Source organism: Pelodiscus sinensis, chromosome 2 (assembly GCF_049634645.1).
Source record: "Pelodiscus sinensis isolate JC-2024 chromosome 2, ASM4963464v1, whole genome shotgun sequence".
NCBI lineage: Eukaryota > Metazoa > Chordata > Testudines > Trionychidae > Pelodiscus > Pelodiscus sinensis.
Genome location: NC_134712.1, coordinates 243,694,815 through 243,718,544, shown reverse-complemented (window position 1 = coordinate 243,718,544; position 23,730 = coordinate 243,694,815). Strand labels below are relative to the sequence as shown.

The 23,730-nt window shown below is 43.7% G+C and overlaps 1 protein-coding gene and 1 long non-coding RNA gene across 14 annotated transcripts in view; one reads left to right on the top strand and one right to left on the bottom strand.

Moving 5' to 3' along the window:
• The window catches only part of KMT2C (lysine methyltransferase 2C), a 354,350-nt gene extending 342,811 nt beyond the window's left edge, over nucleotides 1-11,539 (bottom strand). For 11 of the 12 annotated variants that reach the window (XM_075922788.1, XM_075922785.1, XM_075922793.1 and 8 more), the window contains exon 1: nucleotides 11,071-11,245. In XM_075922788.1, the coding sequence (XP_075778903.1) occupies nucleotides 11,071-11,237 (167 nt within the window). In that variant the 5' untranslated portion in view covers nucleotides 11,238-11,245. Of the gene's footprint in view, nucleotides 1-11,070; nucleotides 11,246-11,334 lie in introns of those variants that run through there. The other variant, XM_075922783.1, reaches the window with a different exon arrangement.
• Nucleotides 10,389-23,730, top strand: part of LOC142827395 (uncharacterized) — a 35,149-nt gene continuing 21,807 nt past the window's right edge. Inside the window, exons 1-2 of one of the 2 annotated variants that reach the window (XR_012902119.1) lie at nucleotides 10,389-10,752; nucleotides 11,243-11,393. This is a non-coding gene — a long non-coding RNA (uncharacterized LOC142827395). Of the gene's footprint in view, nucleotides 10,753-10,858; nucleotides 10,944-11,242; nucleotides 11,394-23,730 lie in introns of those variants that run through there. The other variant, XR_012902120.1, reaches the window with a different exon arrangement.

Genomic DNA, 23,730 nt, shown 5'->3' with positions numbered 1-23,730 from the left:
CTCAGTCCACTGCTTGCTCAACAGGGGTTTCCGTCCCTCAACATGCCGAGCACTTGGGGTTTTCAATTCCCTGTCCTGGGCCACTCCCTACTCCCCACATCTCTCTGCTGCTGTACCTCCAGGCTGTCTCTGGGGCCGTGACTGTCACTGCGGTTGTGGCTGGGGCTGTAGCTGCTGCTGCGTCAGGTCTGGCTGCATTGGCTCTTCCCACTCTGGAGCTCGCTCTACAGTTCCTTCCCCGCCAGCAGTCAACCCTGAGTGAGCGGTTTCAGGGCCTTTTATACTCCTGCTCACCAATGAGCATGCCTGGCATGGTCATGGGGGAGGGGCGCTCTCAGCCAGCTGGGCCCAGCCTATAGGCTGTTCAAAGCGCCCCATCACACCATGATCCAACCTTTCCTTTCCAACCCCATAGCTAACTCTTTTCCAGGCCTTCTTCATTTTGTTTCTCAGTTATTGCAGCCTCTTCTTTTCTGACCTTTACAAACAGAATTTTGTCATCCCTTAAATCCACTCCAAAGGCTACTGTAAAAATCATCTGACTAGCTGTTTTGAACACATCATCCCTTTCTTTTCATCCTTCCATGGGCTCTCTCCTTCCCACCATATAAAACTCAAAATATTTGCCTTCATTTTTTAAGGTCCTTCCTGGATATTCTGGCACTACATATCATCTAACTCCTGCAATAGTATCCTTAGTTGGTCATTTGTCAAATTATCAGACAAATACCATCATATTCTCTCCCATGTCATCCCGTATTCATGGAAGATCTCTGTAAAAATATTCAAGGTCACTATATTATTCCCTTCAAATTTCTCTTTAAAATCTACCTATGCCTTGATGTCTTCAAAACACTTGACAATGGCTCAGAACTACTGCTTATTCCACTGTTCATAACTGGCTTACTGTTCTCTTATACTTTCATCCCCCCAATCTCCTTGTCCTATCCACCTGCTGTCTTGTCTTAAATTTAGACTGTAAAGTCATGTGAGTGGGAACCATTTTTGTATTATATGTCTATATAGTGCCTAACACAATAGCGTCCTGGCCTCTAGGTGCAACCATAATTACAGCAGAGCACTTGCTCTGCTATAGTTATGGTTAAGACCAGCTCCCTGTTTCAATCCCAATTCTTCTAAGTGCTCTAAAATCTACAGTGAATCAGATTGCCTTGATATTTGGTGTACCTCAAGAAGGAATAAGATTTTATTAGTGTTCCAAATGGTCAAGTCCGGTTTGTCATCATAATGCCAGACGCAGAGTGGAAAGTTGATTGCTGTTTGGATCAAAGACCAGTTGCAGACCTTCCACAGACATCCAGTCTGAAAGGTCTTCACCATCAGTTTCATTTACTTCATAGCCCCACATGGTGTAGTGGCTAGTCATGAGACTGTATCAATGGGATACAGTAGCAGCCAGCCTGTTGATCACTGGCAACATGAGTTTCTTGGAACATAAGCATGTCATTGTTATGCCAGGTACTCACACATCTTCCAGAAAAGTCCTTCAATGTTAAATTGGAGGATCCTTGTTCCAGAACTTGCCCTGAAGAGAGCTATTATGGTGTCTGAACTGTTGCTAATGACCGTGAGGTCATTAATCAATGGTCAGTTAGTGGTCATAAATTAGTATATGTGGGTGACCAAAGACATGGAGTCCACCTTAAACAGGACCTAAACACCGTGGAGGAGTATATATGGAAACTGAGGCTCAAGCCAAATCCCTACCAAACAACTGTTATTGCATTCCATATCTTGATAGCAGGAATGCTAAGCGAACCCAGAAAGTGACCTTCTGTAGCAACATTCTGTGACACAGGTCAGAGTGGGGTTATCACACACTAACCTTCCATGACCATTTGAAGAAGGCAGCTGCCATGCTTAACTTGGTGTCTAACTAAACACTGCAATGCGGTGCATCACTGGAACCCTCAAGCTGACCCCAACACTCTGGCTGCCAGTACTGTTGCATGTGAACAACCTTCGGGAATTCAAGAGGATTGTGGAAAATGAATATCTTCCCCTCCACCAGGACTAACAACATCCCTCGCCACTGCTTCAAGTCTCATAAGCTCTTTTGCACTACACAATTAACCTTCAACAGTGTAACTTCAATCCTGATGAAGCTTGGAAAGCTAAATGGACTTCACAAGAAGTCACACATAAACACTTTGTGAAAGATCCAACACAGAAAATCCCTGGCTTTGATCTCTGATGAAGCTCAGGGGCAATCCTACACCATATCAACAAAAATCATAGCAGATGTGGATACTTGCTTCACAGTGTGCGACTGTAATCACCCAGAAAAGACCCTGGAACAGACAACTCAATACCCAATTCACAAATACAAAGGAGGCACCACAGCAATACACTTGGCTATTCCAGATGCAATTATCTGGCTTAACCATCTACATGTAAAAGTATAGTAATTGTTCTACATTTACATCAGCCATATGAAAAACTAGTGATCCAAATTTGGGGAATTTGACCAAAGGATTCCCAAGATACAGGTATCAGAAAGAAAAAAAAAAAAGAGGTTTTCTTAAAGTTGATAGATTCTGTGAACTTTTTTTTCCTACTCACAAACAGAGATCAAATCAGGGTTCAGAATCAGATAATTTCATCAGGATCTAAATCATTCAAACTGACATTCATGCGAAAATTTGAAGGCAAAATATGAATACGAGTCAGCAGTGGCATGCTGTTGCAAAGAAAGCAAACATGATTCTGGGATGCATTAACAGGTGTATTGTGAGCAAGACACGAGAAGTCATTCTTCTGCTCTACTCTGCGCTGGTTAGGCCTCAATTGGAGTATTGTGTTCAGTTCTGGGCACCGCATTTCAAGAAAGATGTGGATAAATTGGAGAGGGTCCAGAGAAGAGCAACGAGAATGATTAAATGTCTAGAGAACATGACCTATGAGGGAAGACTGAAGGAATTGTGTTTATTTAGTTTAGAAAAGAGAAGATTGAGGGGGGACATGATAGCAGTTTTCGGATATCTAAAAGGGTGTCATAAGGAGAAGGGAGACAACTTGTTCATCTTAGCCTCTGGCGATAGAGCAAGAAGCAATGGGCTTAAACTGCAGCAAGGGAGGTTTAGGTTGGACATTAGGAAAAAGTTCCTAACAGTCAGGGTAGTCAAACACTGGAATAAATTGCCCAGGGAGGTTGTGGAATCACCATCTCTGGAGATATTTAAGAGTAGGTTAGATAAATGTCTATCAGGGATGGTCTAGACAGTATTTGATCCTGCCATGAGGGCAGGGAACTGGACTCGATCTCTCGAGGTCCCTTCCAATCCTAGTATTCTATGATTCGAGGGTTACTACCTCCGCAAGTATTGGGGAAAGTCAAATTAAAACATTATTTCAAAAAGATTTTGCTTTTCTAATTTAGGCAACTAATTGATTACACTGAGTACATGCAGACAGAGAAGTTTACAGGACTATTTGCCTTCCAATTTTCACACTAATGTCAGCTTGAGTCTTACTATGGCCAAGAACTTTGGAGAAGGTTAGATGGAATAATTTGCTAAAATCTGTCTCCAAGAGCATGGGGGGTCTATATTCAAAGTATTCTTGTAAAATAAAAAAGATATGTAAATACTTGATGGCAAGAGAGGGGCATGATGGGGAAGGGAAAATGAGGGGAAACAGGGGAGAAGGATTTGAGGCTGTGCTGACAGGAGGAGGAATAAATGGGGATGGGAGGTAGGGCAAGTAAGAGGAAGGGGCAGGGTACAGGAGGCCGAGGGAAAATAGGGGCAGGGACACCTTTTGTGGCCAAACATAGGAGCAGTCTTTTCCTACTGCTTTCATGTGATATAAAACTGGAATCTAGGGAAGACTTGCCTGCCCGATTGGACTCTTAACAGACATACTCAGACAACGCACTAAGAACATACCAAGAGTATGGCTGTACTATAGAGTTTATAGTGGTGCTGCTAATGCAGACACACTAAGCCAAAGGGAAAGAAGAACTCTCCCAGCATCTTAAGTTACTTGAACCACTGCAAGTACTGGCATATATGTTGGCAGGAAAAGCTGTCCTACCAACATTGTACTGTCCACACTGGCGCTTCGGTCAGTATACATTATATTGCTCAGAGGGTGGTTTATTCACACCCCAGAGTGGCAATTTATCTTGATGTAAACTGTAGTGTGTACATGGTCTGAGACTAGTGTGAGTAGCTAAGAATAGGTAACTGCCACATAGTGAAGGCTCTTCAGCACTGGAGAGGTAGAAAGAGAAGAGCTGTGCACATCTAGAAGCTATAGTTTCAGGCTGCATTAATCTCCATTTGGGTATTCTTTCATTTGAGAACATCTCATTGAGATTAATAGGCCACTAAACACCTTTCAAGGCTTGCAACTTCGAAGTCTGGAACAAAAATCTGAAAATGAACTTGTAAACATTTGGCACAAAATCTCTCTCTATAAACAGTTGAATTGGTGAGTTATTTTGTTGCGTGTTTGAGGATTGTTGTTGGGGTTTTTTTAATATGATCTACGTGCTGAAATTATATTTGAAAATTAAATAAATTACACCACTGAATGCTCACTGGGAGGAATGGGGTGAGTAGGGAATGACAGTAGCTGGCAATGGGGAAGATAGGTCTGAAGTGGGGGATATAGGGAAAGAGATAAATGGAAACAGATGATAGGAAAACAAAACGGAATTGAGGGATGCAGTTTAGAAAAGGGGTGGACTGGGGAATAGCTAGGGATGCCTGGCTGAAGCAGGGGTTGGAGTCCTAGTTGAAGGTGGGTAGTAGGAGTGAGGGACCCTGCCAGCATGCAAGTTGGGCCCTAGCCCATTAGTGAGCTGATGCCTGTGATATGCTATTCTGTAGCATAGGGCAGGAGAAAATAAGGTACATCTTCTTACATGTTAATAGTTTCTACTATGCCAACTAATGGCTTAGTGGAATAGGGAAGAGAAGGATGAGGAAGCTGAAAACGCTGGTAGGGGTGGGCTACATGTTGCAAGGAATGGTAGGGGCTCAGTGTGTGGACAGAGAGACCTGACAGTCTTCTCTGACATACTTAGAGTTGTATAACAATCACGTCATAAATCTGTCAAAATTTGGGGACACAAATCTCATTCTAGGTCTCTCATCAGCCTTGTTACCAAATGCGCATTGCAAACATAACAAAGCACTAACCACAGCTGCTTATCAACTGCAGACCCAGGTGATTTAAGTGACCACTAACTACTAACAACATTTCTCTTCATGATTAAAAATTAGGAAGTTGTAGAGCAAAAAACTTCATTAAGACAGAGAGAAGGTTGCCCAGTTACTCTTTGTGCCTTTCCAGAATATCAAGTTCAGCAAAACTCAAACATCTGAAACCAGGAAATACAGCGGTACATTAAACAAATACCCATACAACCTTAACTCAGCCCTCTTTGAACAATACTTCATTATGGTGAGCCGCAGAGCAAGTGTGCATTATGAGCATATTGAACAAACATTACCTGCACTTGTCCAAGAGTCGTACATTGAGCCTACTCACCTGACAGATTACCACACTTAGTAAATTTAACAAACCCTTCACATTTGCACACAGAACACCACTTAAACCTATACTTTACCATATCCATCATTAAATCCACAAAGTGGTTTCATGTCCCATCTCACTACTGACAATAGGCAAGGCAAGAAGACTCAGTGCCCTGCTACTATTTACAACCCATACATTTCTGCATTGAAATGATACAGATTGGCACCTCAAGGTACACACACCTCTTCCTTTGATTACACACATGGAAGAACTGAGACCCAGATCTCTCATATCACTAATGCAGCTCTAATTTATGCAGCTACTCCAATTTATTCCTCCGCCATTTAATGCTGCTACACCTAACAATGTGAATGCAACTGGAATGCATAATTTCCAGTGGCTACTGCCAACACCAAGGGGGAACAGTCAAGGTTGAATGGGCATTTATCTTAAATCAAGGAACACAAAATTTTCAGAAGCTTGACTTTCATTGAACCCAATGTTCTGGAAGGATATGAACTGTCACCAGGCAACCTTAACACTACATTAATGAAGTTTTTTTGCCACTTAAACAGATAATAATAAATAACTATTCACCTAAGATAGTCCCCAAGAAACATCATTCACAGAACTATACATCCAATTCTGCCACATTCTCAGATGACAATCAGAAAAGCTACTGTGACATGCTTCTTTACAGGCAGAAATGCTCAAGGTAATGAAACTGATGAGTCTTTTCTTCATAGTAAATTAATTACTTCTTCATCACCTATAAGCAACTTCCCATGTTTCTTATGCAGAACATGGCACAATGCTTAGTGCACTCGGTACAGTAGGCTAAAAAATGAGGATTTTTAGTCTTTTTATGACGTTAGGTAGTGCTGCTGCCAGAGGCAGGATGCCAGTTTAGATAGAACTGTGTAAATCTCTGCCAGCATGGCAATTTCTATGCTCCCATGAAAAATAAATAAAGGGCCTATATTTGTGAAGAGTTGAGGGTTCTAAGCATCTCAGAGGAGCACACACTATACAGGAAAATGAAAAAAAAAGTCTTAACTCAATCATCCATTTCAAACCATGATCAGTAAGGAAGTGAAATAGCACTAATTGAGTATTTTTCTAATATTGTTCTTTACAGGCAGCACTTTAAACTCATAAAACCTTTTACTTTGACTACGCTGTTTTAATGTACTGATCTTATTTAGAGCATTACTTTAACTGAATATCCAATGGAAAATATTCCAGAATGATATAAAGTGGTTGAACTATCTTATTGGCAACAGTGACTTAAACATATGATTATGGTACCCAACATGCTCAGACAGATCCTCTATTATCTGATTTACAAAAAACATATTAATCCAACTGGAAAGCACGTGAGAGAAGAGGAAGACATAGCTAACCAATCACACAAAAATGGAAACTTTATTTTCACTAAATGTTTATTTAACGTTGAAACGTATTAGACTTGTTTAAACGGTATGCTTAAAAAAACCCTCTCTTTTCAGAAGCACTGGTGATTAAAAACAGTCCAGTCTTCATCTGATCAGTGATACATTGGGGTAACTCTAACACAACCTCCAAAATCCTATTTTAGAAATGCTGGTTCCTTGTGTTACTGAAACACCTCAGGCCACAATCATGAAAGCTTTCCATTCGCATGGTCCTCCTGTGAGGATCAGCTTGCAGCATCAAGTCATATACAGGAACATTAAAACTGCAGAGGAAAACAAACAACTTGAACTGTCTGTTTACTTTTTGCATTTCATTTACCTGATTCATGTGAAGTACATAAAGCTAATGAAAACCAGTTTCATTTTTGTCTCTAGCTACTTTCATTTTCTGGCTCTCATGCATTGACACAGATTTTAGACGTCATATAAGTATTTATAGTTTTAGACTTCTTAAATAAAAATAATCTAGATTTCTCCTTGAAACTGACTGTGTCCCTTTAACACTAGAAATATAATTGAAAAAGAAAATACACTTTTCACAAAGTATACAGATTATCTTAAACTGGCATGGAAGAAACTGCCTTTTCCACAAACGGCAGTATTTTAAAAGTGATTAAATTAATTTTGTTAATTTTTAATATTATGTAGCTACAGAATCATAAATAGGCAGCATTCAGAGTTTCACTATAAAAATACTTTTGTAAAAGTAGCTCAAATGCTTTCTATGTAACTAGATGTTACATATACAAATAAAACAGGATAATGTATTTACATCTAAGGGTAAAGCAGAGGGATCAATATTGAATGCAAGGATTGAACTCTTTAAATCGGAGTGGGGAACCTTTTTTGGGTTGGGGCCACTGACCCACAGAAAAATCTGTTGGGGGCCACACATAAGTGAGAAGCAAAAATACGTGTATTGACATGGGCCCCGATTCAGAAGGAGAAAGACACTGTCCGCAATCCCCTCGCACACAAGAGCCTACGGGGACCCAGTCTAGTTGATTTAGTGAGCTTCAGCCCCGCGGTGGGAGGAAGGGTGAGCTGGAGCACTAGCACATGCTCCGCAATGCTGGAGGGGCCACTGAGTCTCAAGGACCAGATCCAGACAAGCTGGGGGCTGCATACAGCTCTGGACCTTAGCTTTAAATCATGATTTGCAGACTTCAATAATTCTGCCAGAGGTTAGGGGGGTCTATATGAAAGGAGTGGGTGAAATTCTGTGGCCTGCAATGTGCAGGAGGTCTGACTAGATTATTATAATCCTTCCTTCTGGCCTCTATGCTTGAAAGGCACATAAAAAACATCAGCGAGAACTGTTGAAATCACTTTAAACTTCCACTATGGAAAAAATCCATTATTTTAACAAAATGCAAAGATTTAAGAGAGATAGGATTGTGAATTAAATGCTACTAGAAGACACAACCACAATAAAATCAGACAGTCAATGTTAGAAAGCCTTTAACATGAACTGTCAAAAACGGGGGGGGGAGGGAACTAATCAGACTTTTATCTAAAAAAATTGTTTAATCATTACAAGTAACATGGAAGATCAATCCACCTGAATTATTAAATTAACATATTTTCTTCTATGTGTTCAGTTTATTTTATACTCTTAACAGCACTTTGTATATAGTTGGTTTCACAGTTTTCCTTGTACAGTTAGTTTCCACTGTTGTTTGTGTAAGGTCTTTCATTATAAACTACAAAAACTGACTGGGAGACTCAGGAGAAATGATCTAGCTTTAACAAAACATTTTTGTTTTAAATTGCCTAGATGTCAAGTTGACCATGACCCTTTAAAAAAAATACTAAAACATTAAGGCTTACATTTCTAACAAACATAATTAAAATGGTAGCAAACAGGTTTATTCTATTTTTATCCTAGGACATACTCTCTCACTAACAACCAAAACTGAGTACAGTTGGTTTATAAGTAGCACTTTCTGTGGCTACCAGCAAGAGGCCTTTTGGACTTCTGCTTCACAATACAGGGAGATAGAAATTGATCCAAACAAAGATATAGGTTGAACCTCTCTAGTCCAGCATTCTCTGATCTGGCAACATCTGTAGTCCGGCATAAGGGTGTGAAAGATTAACTGGTTAACGGGCCATGCTTACCGGTTGAGGATAGCCGGCAACCGGGGGGCACTGGAACAGCTCCCCCTCTGCCACAGGCAGGGGGCTGCTCCAGCCTCACAGGGGGGCCCGCCAGAGACAGGAATTGCCCCTGTCCACAGCGGGTTCAGGTGCTCCACGGCCAGTGGCTGTTATCACATTCAGAGCAGCCTCTGTCCATGGCAAGCCTGGGCCCACCGTGGACAGGGACTGCTCTGGCAGCAGCATGGAGGTGGCAGCTGGGAGCTGGCAGAGCCAGTCCCAGACCCAGCGTGGAAGCTGGGAATTGGGAGCCAGCGGCAGCACAAGCCCCAGTGCATGGCTGGAGCCAGCTACCAACCCCAGCAAGAGACTGGGAACCCCACGGGCTGAGGGCTGCTCCAGCCAGGCTGAAGTAGTGCCCAGGCCAGATCCTGCTTTAGTTGGTTACATAGTTAAACATTAGGTTAACTCAATGTTTAACCAGTTAACTGATTAACTGGGATTTTACATCCCTAGTCCGGCATGATTTTAGTTAGCTGGATGTTCATTTATCATGGTTGTGGCCAAGTTTTCTGCAGTCCCATAAAGTTTGTTTACAGGGACTACAGAAAACTTGGCCACACCCACAAACCAGTCCTGCCTTTCAGTGTTCTGTGCTGTTATTTAGCCCTAATTTACCCCAAAATGTCTTCTAACAGCCCAGTAAGCAGGGGAAGTGTTGGTAATGCTGCTGGACAATACCACCCTCCTGTGGTTCAGCAAATTCTCTAGTTTGGCACCAGTCAAATCCTGAGGATACTGGACTAGAGAGGTTCAGTCTGTATTACCTTACCCACATGCATGTACCAATTTATATATAAACTGTGGTATGTCTATTAAAACATTAGTTTATGTGTGATAATAACATTCAATGTTATTACACATTTTCACTAAAGAAAAATATTTTGTAATATTCCCTGAAATTGTGTTATGTAAAGCATACTGTCCTCCTGAAAATGAACACAAAGTTATCGGGGTTCTCGTTGACTGTCAGAGAGTTTGTTACTAACTGCACACGGGATATGGAAATTAGATAAAAGGCATTCCTAAACCTCACACTAAAGCACAGCAAGCAAATTATAAAAGGGACCTTCTATTTAAAACCAAACATAGTCCACCTGCACCACATCTGGACGCTGCAGATCACTCCAGCGCTCCCTCGGTTTGTCTGAGATGCGCTGTTGATAGTTGACGCAGCTGCAAGTGGCAGCCTGCCTAACTTCGCTAAAAGTGAACGGAGCACATTCAGTTCCGCCTGAAGCGTGCGGAGAGCGGGGACCAGAGAAGGAAGCTAGCCGGCGACAGCAAACGACAACGCAAAACACCACAATCTTCCCAGCCACCCCCTGTTGTGCCTGCTCCCTTCCTCGCTTCCCTAGCCGGGCCATCCCCAACCCGTCTGAGGCTGTTTGACAGCTCCAGGAAAAAGGCAGCTTCTACTTTCAAACACACTCCGCGGCTGGGTTGGCTGCAGGGAATTGTTGTCTAAACTTTGCGTGTGTGTCTACGTAGACAGAGGTTTGTAGAGTCATCCAGTTAGGGCTAGATCAAGCTTTTCTTTACTCCCCCTCCCCCAGAACACAGCAAGGGACACAGAGGGCAAGCGAGAGCCCTGGAGGAGGAGAGAGATCCCAAGAAGGGCAGAGGAAAGGTGCAAAAGGGAGGGAAGGACTGAGGAAGGGGCCATGCCAGGGAAAAGGGGAGAGAGCGGGTGGGAGGAGGAAAGGGAGAGAAAAGTGAGAGGGAGGGAGAGAAGAAGGAGGCCAAAGGTGAAAAGGGAGAGAGCAGTGGGGGAGGAGGGGAGAGTGCCACGGGCAGAGGAGGAAAAGAAAGAAGAAAGAGGTGAGGGGGGAAGGGACCCTCCCAAAATGGCACTGGGCAGAAGGGAGGGGGCGCTGAGGAGCGAGCCTGTGCTGACAGCTCTGCCTGCCCCCTGCCCCGCTGCCTCTCCCACACGCTCCGAACTTACTTCTTTCTGGCTCTCTGGAAAGGGGAAGCGCCATCTTTGCGAGGCCGGCCCCTAGGTCTTTTGTCTGTGGCTGCTGCTGGGGGGGGAGCTGCGGGCTCGGGGGGCTGCTGCGGCGGCGGCGGCGGCTCCGCCACCCCCGCGGCTAGACTCTTGTCCTCCGTTGACATCCTAGTCAGCAGGACGAGAGAGACACATGGATGAGGAGGAGGGTGGCGATGAGGATCCCGATGCTCCTCCTGCTCCCGATGCGCCTCTCCGCCTCACCTCCGCCTCCTCCACCTCCGCCTCGCATCGCTGGCCTCAGCCGCCGCCGACCAGCGCAGGTAGCAGGGGGAGCGGCATGGGGAGGCGGGGAGTGTGTGTGTGGGGGGGGGGAGGAAGGGGCTCGCGCACAAATAACCGCCCCGCGGAGCGGGCTCGCCAGGGGCGGGGAGGGGGCAGAGACGCGCGGGCACTCCCGCGGCGGGGGCGCCTCGCCTCAGAGGCCCAGGGGACAAGCGGCTGCTCCGGCTCCTGCGCTGCCCGGCTGCTGCGGTGGCCGCCGCTTCATTGTACGCGGCGCCCTCCCCCTGGCGGCGCCCCCGGGGCGGAGGAGGAGCAGGCGGCGGCAGGGGCCGAGGCAGAGAGGAAGTTTTGACAGCTCCAGCTGTTGTGTGTGCCGGGGGCAGAGTCCGGCCGGGCCCCGCTCCCCTCCCGGCCGGGCCGGGAGCAGGAAGTTTACTTGGGGACGGGCACACGGAGGGGGAAGCGCGGGGCCTGCGGCTGGCGAGGGAGCCCGGTGCGGTGGCGGCGGCTGCCCTGGTGTGTAACCCTCGTCAGTGCGACACATAGACACAGAGCCGCTCGGCCTCCTCCCCTCCCCCCGCGGGCCCCACACTGCGCCTGCCCGGCCCGCCCGCCCACCGTCCCACAGCACAGACACCCCTGCGACGCGCCGCCGACGCTGACCTCACGGGCTCGCTGTCTCTGCCGGGCTGGCGGCGGCTGCGGGGAAAGTGCGGAGCCCGGGAGCCGGGACTGGGCTCGGAGCGTGCGACACCCAGTGCGCTCAGCCCCGCCGTGGCTGCGGGCGGCTCCCGGGGAGCTGGCGCTGGGTGTAGACAGACCTGGCTAAGCAAACACGGCCCTGTAGGGAGCGGGTCTCCGGCCAGGGAGGAAGCAAATGCTGCTCTCGTGTGCACCCCTGTGACGCGGAGCCAGCCAACTGATTAGAGGCAATCCAGCTTGGCAGCCGAGTGGTGGAGAGCAGAATGTAGCCCCAAACGCACACAGCTGTCATTTCCCTGGATAAGCATGTGTGTGTGGTGTTAACACACGCATGTGCTCCTTACACGTCGGCAGGGGAAACCCTGACCCCTCAGATGCAGAGTGTTTAGTACACACCTACGGAGCCCAATGGCGATTGTTCCTTGTGCAACCTCTGCGCCCCGTGTGTATGTGGCAGCTTTGCTCTGAGTCAGGCTGTGTGCACGCAGTGTGCAGGGCCCCGGGAGTCTCTTTGGCATGTTCTGAGGCGCAGCAGTGCTGGAGGGGAGGAGGGCCTAGGAGCTTAGCTCGCATCACAGGAGCGAGCAGGGCTTGGCCCTCTGAGACAAAGTCTGGGCAGCGTGGAAGGTTTCCAGCCAACTCCGGCTGTAACAGCTGCGGCTGCTTGAGGGAGGCGGGGGGGGGGGTGTTTGTGCTAATCTCACTCCTCGCTTCCCCCCTCCCCCCCGGGGCAGGGCCTAGCTGGCTGCCTGCCCGCCCGGATTCACTGGGGCTCAGCGCGGGGGTTAAGACTCATTATTACACGGGATTTAATGCGTCCCGCAGCCCGCTGGAGTCGCTCCAAGGAGATCCGCGGCTTGGTGCCCTAATGTCCGGGCATAGGGCGAGGAAGCCGCCCTGGGGAGATGCCGTCATGCCGCATGTATGGGCGTTGGGGCTTGATACCTGAGCAGGACGGGCCGGTTAGCTGCCTTATTTACCCCAGCGGCGCAGCGCACATCTGGACTTTCATCCCGGATCCGCCCCAAACGCGCAGCCCTGGTAGGGAGACTGGGAGGAGGGCAGGAGACGCCTGCTTCCCCCCACCTCTCTGCCTAGAGAGTCAGTTTTGCAGTGTTAAATCTGCCCCTCTTTGCCAGGAAGGACTTTGGTGAATGTGTTTCTGTTCTGGAGATGGTGCCGCTGTCCCTCATTCATTGACACAGCCCTCTCCCCTGTTGCCAACTCCTCAGCAGCTTGCTAGAATATTTCAAGACCACAGCAAACCCTTAACTGTCCACTCTGAGGGATGGTCAGTCTCTCTTCTTTCACAGTGACCTTTACTTTTCTCCCCGGCAAGCCTGGTGCTGTTTCTCCTTTGTGAAAGTAAATTATTCACATCACAAATGCTGAATTATGAAACCGATGTTATGTATGGTAAAGAAAATCCTACAGTGTTTGAGTGTGTATATATATGTGACTCAAATATTTTGTGTGCATGTTTAAAAACTTTGCTGAGGAAACCAGAAATTTTGGTGCTCAGCCTCACAAAAGACCCCAAATTAATAACCTCAAATACAACTTGTAAAGTCCTGCATTATGTGGTGGTCCTTATTTTAGGTTTTTATTTTACTTGTGGGCCCCTACTGATTGAGAAGAATGGGCTTGTTACACTAGGCACAACAGGAGTATAGCTAGCATTTTGAAATGTGTACATGCACTGGCTGATTTGTTGTCTTTTCCCACCCACGCTGTACCCATGATTTCCTGAGAGCCTGCCATTACACACAACTTGACCACTAACAAAGTAGGAGCAGATAAAGCTAGATCTGTCACCAGTGTCTGCGTAAAAGACCGGATGAAGAACAAAAGGAAAAAAGTCCTCATCTCCCCCCTTCCCTAAAAAATTCCTGCTAGCCACCTTCAGAAATTTTGCAAAAATAAAAGATATTGTTTTTCACATTGAGATAGTGCAAGATGCTAGGGGAGACAAAGCACTCAGGTTACCTCAATGAAGCTAATTGAGGTCACCACCATAATGCCCAGGGTTTACCACAACTAGCAACAGTGAGGTAAAAACTCCTATTACTAGAACTTTGTATTTGTATTATGATAGCACTTAAGGGCACCAGTCATAGACCAGGATTTCACTGTGCAAGGCACTGTATAAACACGGAACCAAAAATAGTTGTTTACTCCAACAGACTTACAATTCAAGTGTCTTGTCATCATGAGGATTTTATATGAAGACCAGGTCTATACTATAAACTTTTTGTCAGGATAACTGTGTCTGTCAGGGATGAGATGGGCATGATTTATGATCAACATAGCTATGCCAGCAAAATCCTCTATTGTAGACCTAGCTATTCCAGCAAAACTGGGCTTTTGCCAGTAAAACTTATTTCATTATGGGGGACTAGAACATATATACAGGAAAAAATGCAGTTTTGCTGGTATAAGCTGCATAGCACGTTACGGCTATGTCTACACTGCCGATTTTGCTGGCAGTGAGTATGCAAATGAGATGTGGGTTAGCATATAGTTGCAGCTCATTTGCATAATTTATGCAAGCCTTTTTTTGCACAAAAACAAGCAGCGTGGACGGGGTTTTTTGCACAAAAATTCCTTTTCCTGCCAGATCAGTAAGCCTCCTTCTTGGGGACATAAGGATCTGGCAGGAAAAGGGGTTGCGCAAAAAGGAAACGTCCACACTGCTTGTTTTTGTGCAACCCCTCCCCTCCCAAATCGGATTGGCAGAAAATATGCAAATGAGATTGTGATTTATGCAAATGAGTACCTCATTAACATATTTTTTGCTGCAAAAACTCGTAGTGTAGACATAGTCTACCAGTATAGTGTACTGGTATACCTATAATATGGCTACGTCTAGACCGGCATGATTTTCCGGAAATGCTTTTAACGGAAAAGTTTTCCGTTAAAAGCATTTTCGGAAAAGCATGTCTAGATTGGCACGGACGCTTTTCTGCAAAAGCACTTTTTGCAGAAAAGCATCCGTGGCCAATCTAGACGCGCTTTTGCGCAAAAAAGCCCCAATCACCATTTGCAGAAAACAAATCTCAGCTGTCTACACTGGCTCTTTTGCGCAAAAGTTTTGGCAAAAGGGACTTTTGCCCGAACGGGAGCAGCATAGTATTTCCGCAAAAAGCACTGATTTCTTACAGTAGGAAGTCAGTGCTTTTGCGGAAATTCAAGCGACCAGTGTAGACAGCACGTTTTTCCGGAAAAGCGGCTGATTTTCCGGAAAAACTGGCCAGTCTAGACACAGCCATACTGAAAAAACCTTCAACTATAGACATGTCCCAAGCCTTACACTAAGCAGCACTCTGCATTTTAATGGATGTTAAGAAGGCTTTTCATTTGTATTTAACTAAATAGAACTACTACTAATAATAATTACTAATAATAATTTGTGCCAATCAAGTCAGAGTCCTTTGAAAATGCCAACTGAAGTTATAAACTCCCAAGCCCCCTCAAAGTAAGTGTTTTCAAGTGCCTGCAGAATTGGTTTCAACCTATAACTGAGAGCACCTGCAAGAATATTTAAATGAGGCACATTTCCAGTTTTTGACTTACACATATAAAGTTGTTTTGATGTGCTTAATGACAAACTAGGAGTAAAATTCTAATGCCCACAGATCTGCCAAAACAGGAGTGAAAGGAAGATGGGATCTTGTTATGGAAACCATTAAAGACAAATAAGAACTAGTATGTAAATACTATAGGGTTATTATAGCATTAGAAACAGTATTGTGCAACAAAAATAACAAGGAATAAAATGACTCAAGTTGCTGGTAGTGGGACACAGACACTTTCTCCTTCATGTTACTAGTTCAAATCCAGATCAATCTAATAATGGTTCACTAACGAATATAAAATGAAGAAGTGAGTTGTGCCTATGAAAGCTCATGATACCAGCTACTTGTTTTGTTAGTCTTTAAGGTGCTGCAAGACTATTCGTTGTTTTTTAAGTTTTTCCAGTTACAGACTAACTCGGCTACCCCTCTGAAGCTTTTCAATATAAAACGAGTTAAGGTTTAATTTTGGTTTCTTCAGGACAGGTGTCTGCATGACTCTCAGAAAAAAATAGTCACAATGGCATTGCCTACACTAGGATTTAAGGCAGAATAACAATTTAAAATTGTCCTGTAGGGAAAATACTATGCCTTTGACAGTTGCAAAACTGATCACATGAAAGCCTACCAGAGCTTGGCCAGCTAACATACATCTTAATTAGTGCTGAGTGTTTTTCATTCATGTTAAGCTCACACAGTTGAGATAAGATGATGGAAACACACCTTTTTACCCAACAAGGGCAGGTCTGCATTGAAAACACTGCAGTGGACCAGTGGTATTAGTGCTTTTCTCATCAGCATAGGTACTTCACCTCCACAATAGGTAATAGTGCTGGGAAAAGCCTTCCCATCAATATGGCACTGTGTACACTGGAGGTTAGGTTGGTTTAACTGCATCATGCAGGGGTGTGGATTTTTCAATCTTGTGAGGAATGTTAGTTATACCAACCTATTTTTGTAACATATACCTGGCCCAAGACACATAGGACCCTGCTGTATTCCCACTGGATTTTCATTTAATTGGTTTTGCATATTTTGAAAGCAGAGTACTTTTTCTACACTATGCTTTTAAAATGTATTTAACATGTGTTGACATCAGCCCTTTATACCTTAGTCTAAACAAGGCCTTAGGAATTTTAGATTTTGTCCACACAGGAAAGATTTTTGGTATAAACTAAAGTGTGAATGTAAAACAAAAGTTATACAAATAACTCCATGTAGAAGAGTGGCCTTTTTTGGGAGAGAGGTAGGTGGGAGAGTTAAGATAATTAAAAAAACCACCAGAATAAATGTATTTTCATGGCCAGAGGAAATGGGGCAGGGCTGGAGCTATACTTTTATGACTACACCTATATATTTGTATCAATATGATAGGTAAAATTTTCCTTTAGACAACATCATCTTTCATGGTTGTAAGTTTGCATGTGTTACCTCCATTAAAATGCTTAAAATATTAACAGCACAAATTATTTACAATTAAATCTTCCTATTTGGAACTAATTGATTTTCTATATTAAAATGTGGTATAAATGTTATTCCTTCCAAACACTGGCCCTAATCCTATAAATGCTTAATTAGACATGTAATTAATGATATATGTGAATAGTTCCCCTGAAAGACTAAGATTGCGAAAACAACTCAATCCCCATCATTTCTTAAAACTATCAGTTTATATAATCTCTTTTTATAAAGAAAACTTTGGCAGAACCTAATGCATGCGATTCTATTGAGAGAGGGTGAGAGAGAGAGAGAATTTGAATGTTAAGCATTGAAGTTTATTCTGACCTTCATTCTGTTGTGGAGAAGGATGGGACCAAGGAGGGCACACTTTCACAAATAAAGGACTGAGCGCTTTTCTTTTTGATTTTCCTGACTCGTTTGAAAATGTGTGTCCTGGCAGTTGGTGGTGTAAGGACACAGGGAGCATGGCACTGCATCCCTGACCATTTTGGCTAATAGCCATTGATGGACCTATCTTCCATAAATGTATCTAATTCTTTTTTTAACCAGTTATACTTCTGGGTTTCATATCACCCCTAGAAATGAGTTCTACAGACTATGCATTGTTTGGAGAAGTAGTACCTTTTGTTTGTTTTAAATTTGTTGCCTATTAATTTGATTGAGTGACTCCAGTTCCTGCATTATGTGAAGGAGTAAATAATACTTCCTTATTCACTTTCTCCATCCTGTTCATGATTTTATAGACTTCTATCATAACTCCTCTCATCTCTTTTCTAAGAGAAAACCCACCTCCCATCATTTTAAATCTCTCTTCTTATGGAGGCTGTTCCATATTTATACTCATTTTCATTGATCTTCTCTACACCTTTTCCAATGTTAATGTATCTTTTTTGAGATGGAGTGATGAGACTTAACTATCTCCACCTCGCTGATCATCCACTTTTCCAGATCACTTATTAATACATTGAACAGCATAGGTCCCAATACAGATCCTTGGGAGTCCTGGGTACTTTACCCTCCATTGTAAAAATGGCCCATTTATTGCTACCCTTTGTTCCCTATTTTTAACCAGATATGGATCCTCAAGAGAGACTTCCTTCTTATCCCATGACTGCTTATTTTGCATAAAAACCTTCTAAAAGTCCGAGTAAACAATATTAATTGGCTCGCCCTTGTCCACATCATTGTTTCCCCATCATATTGTGTTTATCTATCTGTCTGATAATTCCATTCTTTGCTATAGTTTCAACCAATTTACCTGGGATTGAAGTTAGGATTACCTGCCAGTAATTAGCAGGATCACCTCCAGAGTCTTTTAAAAAAAATAGTCAATACATTAGCTATCCTCCAATCATCTGGTACAGAGACTTACTTAAATGATAAGTTACATACCACAGTTAGTAGTTCTGCAATTTCATAGCTGAGTTTCTTCAGAACTTTTGGGTAAATATCATTCCATCCTCATGACTTATTATTGTTTAATTTTTCAGTTTGTTCCAAAACTTCCTCTAATGACACCTCAGTCTGGGACACTGCCTGAGATTATCCCCTAAAAACAATGGCTCAGGAGTGGCAATCTCCCTCACATACTGTACAGTGAGGTAAAGTTGAAGGCATGACTCTCCAACTTCATAGGAAGGAAGAGCTTGGACATGTCCATTGAGAAATGGGTGCAATGTGCCTATTAATGGGCATATATTATATTGGCCAGGCAATAGCCTCTACCCATAGGTCTTTCAGCAGACTGTGCACAGAGCTGGTGTCAGCCCAGAAAGTTGGTGTAGATTAAGAGCAAATGCTGCTTATCTTTTAGTTTTCACATCAATGGAACTACATCTGTGGGTAAGAAGAGCAGTTTAACAGGCTAGCTGGCCCCTTATATGAAACTAGGCTCAAGGTTCCTGTTTCAGTCCAGGTGCTATCAATTAAGACAATTAAGAAGTCTGGGCAGGACCTGTGGTTTCTAAAATGTGAGTCAGGAGTTGAGAGTTCATAGAGACAGAATGGGTTGGGGAGAGAAGGTTGATAGCAGAAGAGGAATTTGCTGTCTAGAATCAGGCCTGGAGAGAGCTGAAAGAGGAGGCAGCTGCTGAGGGAGATACCTGTTGCCTCTAAGCCAGAGAGTTAGCACTAAGGGCCAGAGAGGGTTGAAGGAAGGGGGGAAGCAACAGATGTTCTGAACTGCTGATGTCTCTTGTGAGAGAATGATCTTAAGGAACAGTGAGAGAGCTGGGGCTGCAGGGTGTGCTCCCAGCTGAGTGAGTTGTACTTTAGTAGGAAAGGCTGGGGTCCTGGCCGCACACTGAAGGAGTCTAGCTCTAGTAGATGATACTGTGGTATGGTGAGAACAAGGATTATGGTGATATGCACTATGTTTTGGGAATTCTATTATAGACTATTCACACAATATTTTTGTAATAAATTGGCTCTCAGGAGGGATATTCTTTCAGTAAGAGCCTGAAGGGGAGCCCTTTGGTTTAGCCAAGAGGGAAACTGAGGCAAGGGGTCACTTGCAGGGCTGCCAGGGAGGAGGATACCACATGTTTACAAGCAACATTTTGTTCTCCTTCAGCAAGTACATTTATGGGGTCATGACCCCTGTTCTTAGGGTCCAGCCAGAATGTAGCTTTTTACTTGTTAACTCAGAACAATTTTCTCTATATACATTACGGAAGCACAGTCTCCTTAGTTAAGACTGCTGAAATATGCAATGTTACATATAATCTGTCTGTGATCTATGTTATATTCCAGCCTCTAGCAAATACTTTTTGCAAGTCACAGACCCTTGATGAAAACATGATTTTTAATGAAAATCCTGACAGCCTTAATTACAACAGAGCAAACATTACCCTTATAATATAATTTTTGTCCTTAAGCCATGAAAAGCTTCCTAAGAGGATAGATTTGCTTTTGTTTACCAGTGATGAGTTTTATAGAAAAACTCTTATATGGCTCTTCAGATTTGGGGGGATTTTTTTAAACCCCTGTGTTGCTCTGGGGGCAGATTTCAAAGGACTTCTTAATTGTTTACTGGATTTAGGAACAAGTCAGGGAAAGAAGAGATGGAAACCAAGGAGGAAAGGGTGGAGAGGGAGCGAGCTCTGTAAAGGGTACACAGAGGAAATCTGGAGTAGTGGGGGCTGCCAGCCTTGCAGCTCAGCGAGAGGTACCAGGAAGGGGGAGCTGAGCTAACTACCAACCTGTCAAATCCACTTTAGGCAAACTAGGTCAAGCTTCTCTCCCAGCCAGGGGTTCCCCTCCCCCGCGTGGCACTGGGCAGGGCAAAGTCTTGGTCTAATATTCAGACAGAATTTGTCGTGTGTAAACGTCTCTCCTTTAGCTTGGGGAGCCAAACACCGAATGATTCCCAGAAAAAGGAGCCTCCAGGCAGCCTTTCCCAGTCCCGCACATTTTTTTCTGTCGTTTTCCTTCCTTGGCCCGTTCCCCCGGCCGTGTGGGCGGAAGGAGAGGGTTTGAACGGGTAGGGGAGAGAAGCGGGGCAAGAGCAGAGGGATCTGTAGCTTTCCAACTCTTCTCGCTCACCCGCCCTGCTGCTCGGAACAGGGTTCCCTTCGAATCAATGGCAGCTGGGTGGGAAGCCTTGGTTTCTTGCAGGCAGGGGGAAGGGTGAATGGGGGTGGGGGAGAGATCATGGCAGCGCAGAGCCCTGAATTCTGCCCCTCGGTTCGGTGGCTAAGCTCGATCTTATCTAGTTGGATTCGTGTTCGTGAAAGTGTCGGAGGTTGGGGGGGAGGGGGACGGGCTGTCATTTATTCTGGCAGTTTTGTGCGGCTTTCCACCCCTCCCCCCCGTAGCAATCTGTGATCAGAGACCCTCAGAGCCATACGCGATCGGTGTGTCTACTCGCTGGGACAATTTTTTTTTTCGCAGTTTCCATAAGGTGTCCCTTATATTTGCAGAAGCTGAAATATGACAGAGGCACTACTTTGTGTGGAAGGATCAAGATTGAGGTGGTGCGTCGAAAGCAATACACTGTAGTAGGAGCTGCGATGGGTGTTTGCAAGTGTTCACTGGAAACCCTCATGAGCCTCCTGTCTTTCTCTCTCTTTCCGTCTTTTTGCGGGGCTCTTTTTAAAGATAAAGCAGGGCTATCGCATCATGTAAACGTCCATTATCAAATGATGAATTGCAAGCACCTCTTTATGTTTGCTAAACCAAAGAAACAACAAAAACAAAAAGCATGTGACACGGACCATGTTGACAGTGTTTGACAGCTGTAGCCAGTAAGTACAATAAATACATTCACTTTGTATCAGCTAACTACTTTGATAGAAAGCAATATATTTCCACTTGAGCCAGCAAAATTTGCATTATCTAAAACTTAAATTGCAATCTATACCCTGTACACAGTACACTTGTTCAAGTATCACTGTGCAACTTTCACACCATCTGCTTTTAATAGCAAAGACTTGCTATTTGTGCCAATATGTCTGTAATAAACAACTTTTCAGTTCCTCAGCAAAGTTAGAAATTCTTCTTTTGAGACAGTACAATTACAATAACTATTATTAAAATGACATTATAAAGCCTGAATAGATTATTGTTTTTCAAAATAAGTGAATATCAATGTTTATCAGTTCTACTCCATGTCTTTAGTTATTAATTCATACTTACAATATTAATTCATACTTTCAATTTTTCAAATCATTTGGATGTGAAAGTAAAATGTAATTAGTTTTTCATTATCATTAATCACCATCTAAAAGAGAAAGTAGATTTTTGTTTGTCCTGATAAATTTACATGTCAAATTTTCAAAGCAACTTTATTACCATAATAATTTTCTATCAGAAACATGGTAGTTTAATGTATGTCACAAGGAGGAAGGAGAAAATTTGTTCCTCTTGGTTTCTGAGGACAGGACAAGGAGTAATGGGCTTAAAGTGCAGCAGGGGAGGTTTAGATTGGACATTAGGAAAAAATTCCTAACTGTCAGGGTGGTCAAATATTGGAATAAATTGCCAAGGGAGGTGGTGGAATCTCCCTCTCTGGAGATATTTAAGAACAGGTTAGATAGACATCTGTCAGGGATGGTGTAGACGGAGCTTGATCCTGCCTTGAGGGCAGGGGGCTGGACTCGATGACCTCTCGAGGTCCCTTCCAGTCCTATTATTCTATGATTCTATGACATGGTTATAATGTATGCTTGTGATTTATTGCATCTTCCCCATCTTCAGGGCCAGATTTATATGTTACCTGCCCCTATGCACATCTCCAGTGCTCCCCTCCACCCACCTACAGCTGACCTTTGTGTTTTCTGTTTAAACAAAAAACAGAAAAAGAAACTTTTGACTCTCTTTTTACTTTTTTTGTGTCCCTTGAATGCTAGTGCCACTAAGTTTGTGCCTACTGTGCCTAATTGGGAATCTGGCTGTACCCATCCCCTCTCAAAGCAGCAAATCTACATGATCAAAAGAGTTAGGATAAGCAATTTGCCTCTATTTAATTGATCTGAGAGGCCTGATATGAAGGAGGAAAATAAGATGCAAGGATTTGTGTTTTTACTAGCACACACTCAGGATTACTATCACCTGTTTCCACTGAGGAATGTCTGTATTCTTATACAGCCTAAAACCATACATTAAGATTGTTTTTGTTTAAAGAAAAAAAAATTATAGCTATGTTATTAATATCTTGGGTTCCTGTGCTGTGTTAACCAGCCTGGTATCTTACAGCTCTATACAAAAATAGACGTGATAAATCAATAGTATCTTTAAAAATCGTGTTAGATATATATTTATAAATGTTCCTAATACATCTTAAAACACATGCAGTAATGGTCCAGAAACAGCCTGTGTAATAGGCAGTGTGCAGAAGAGCGTGTGGAAATATCGAAGGGGCAATCAGAATCCTCTCCCCCCTCCCCACATATGCTGCTACTCCCCCCATGAAGATCTGAGAGTTTGATTTCATCACTTCTTTGGCTGTCCCCTATCCTGTTTTTCCCCAAGCTCCTGTACAATGAGGCAGAAGGAACATCTGTAAACCACATTCTGTCCCACTGTGCTCTGCAAAAAAGTACCTGTTTCATGTGTTAAAGGCCTTCAACATCCATGAGGGGAAGAGGGAAATATGGGATTTCCTTAAAGAGCATAAGTGATGGATTAACATAAAAACATAACAAAAGAAAGGGCTGTATATCCATTGGAAGGAAAGCACTGAAGTAGGTACCACTTAACATCACAACATATTAATTTTACTTTTTCATTTCTTCATGGATTTTTGTTTCCCTAGTTTCAGCTGGCTCTATTCTCCATTTATATAGTGTCTATACAAATGACTTGCTCTGTATACCTTACTGGTAAATTCTTTTTCATGCTGGAATGGCAAAAGTAATTATATTTATAAATGGAATGACTGTTTTGCCTAAGCACCACATGTATAATTCCCTTTTGTAAGGCGGATTTTTATAATTCCTCCAAAAATGTCTTGGCAAAGACCAACCCCACCACTTGGTAGTGTGAATTGAACTTTTGGGACAGAACTCAGCACTCTTATTCCTTGGGTCAGTAGCCACTATAAGCATCACAGAAATTATCCTTTCCCTGAAGAGAGCAGTGGAGATACTGTAGTCTGTGTATGGCTATTAAACACCCCCAGCAGCTGGTCTAAAAGAGTGCC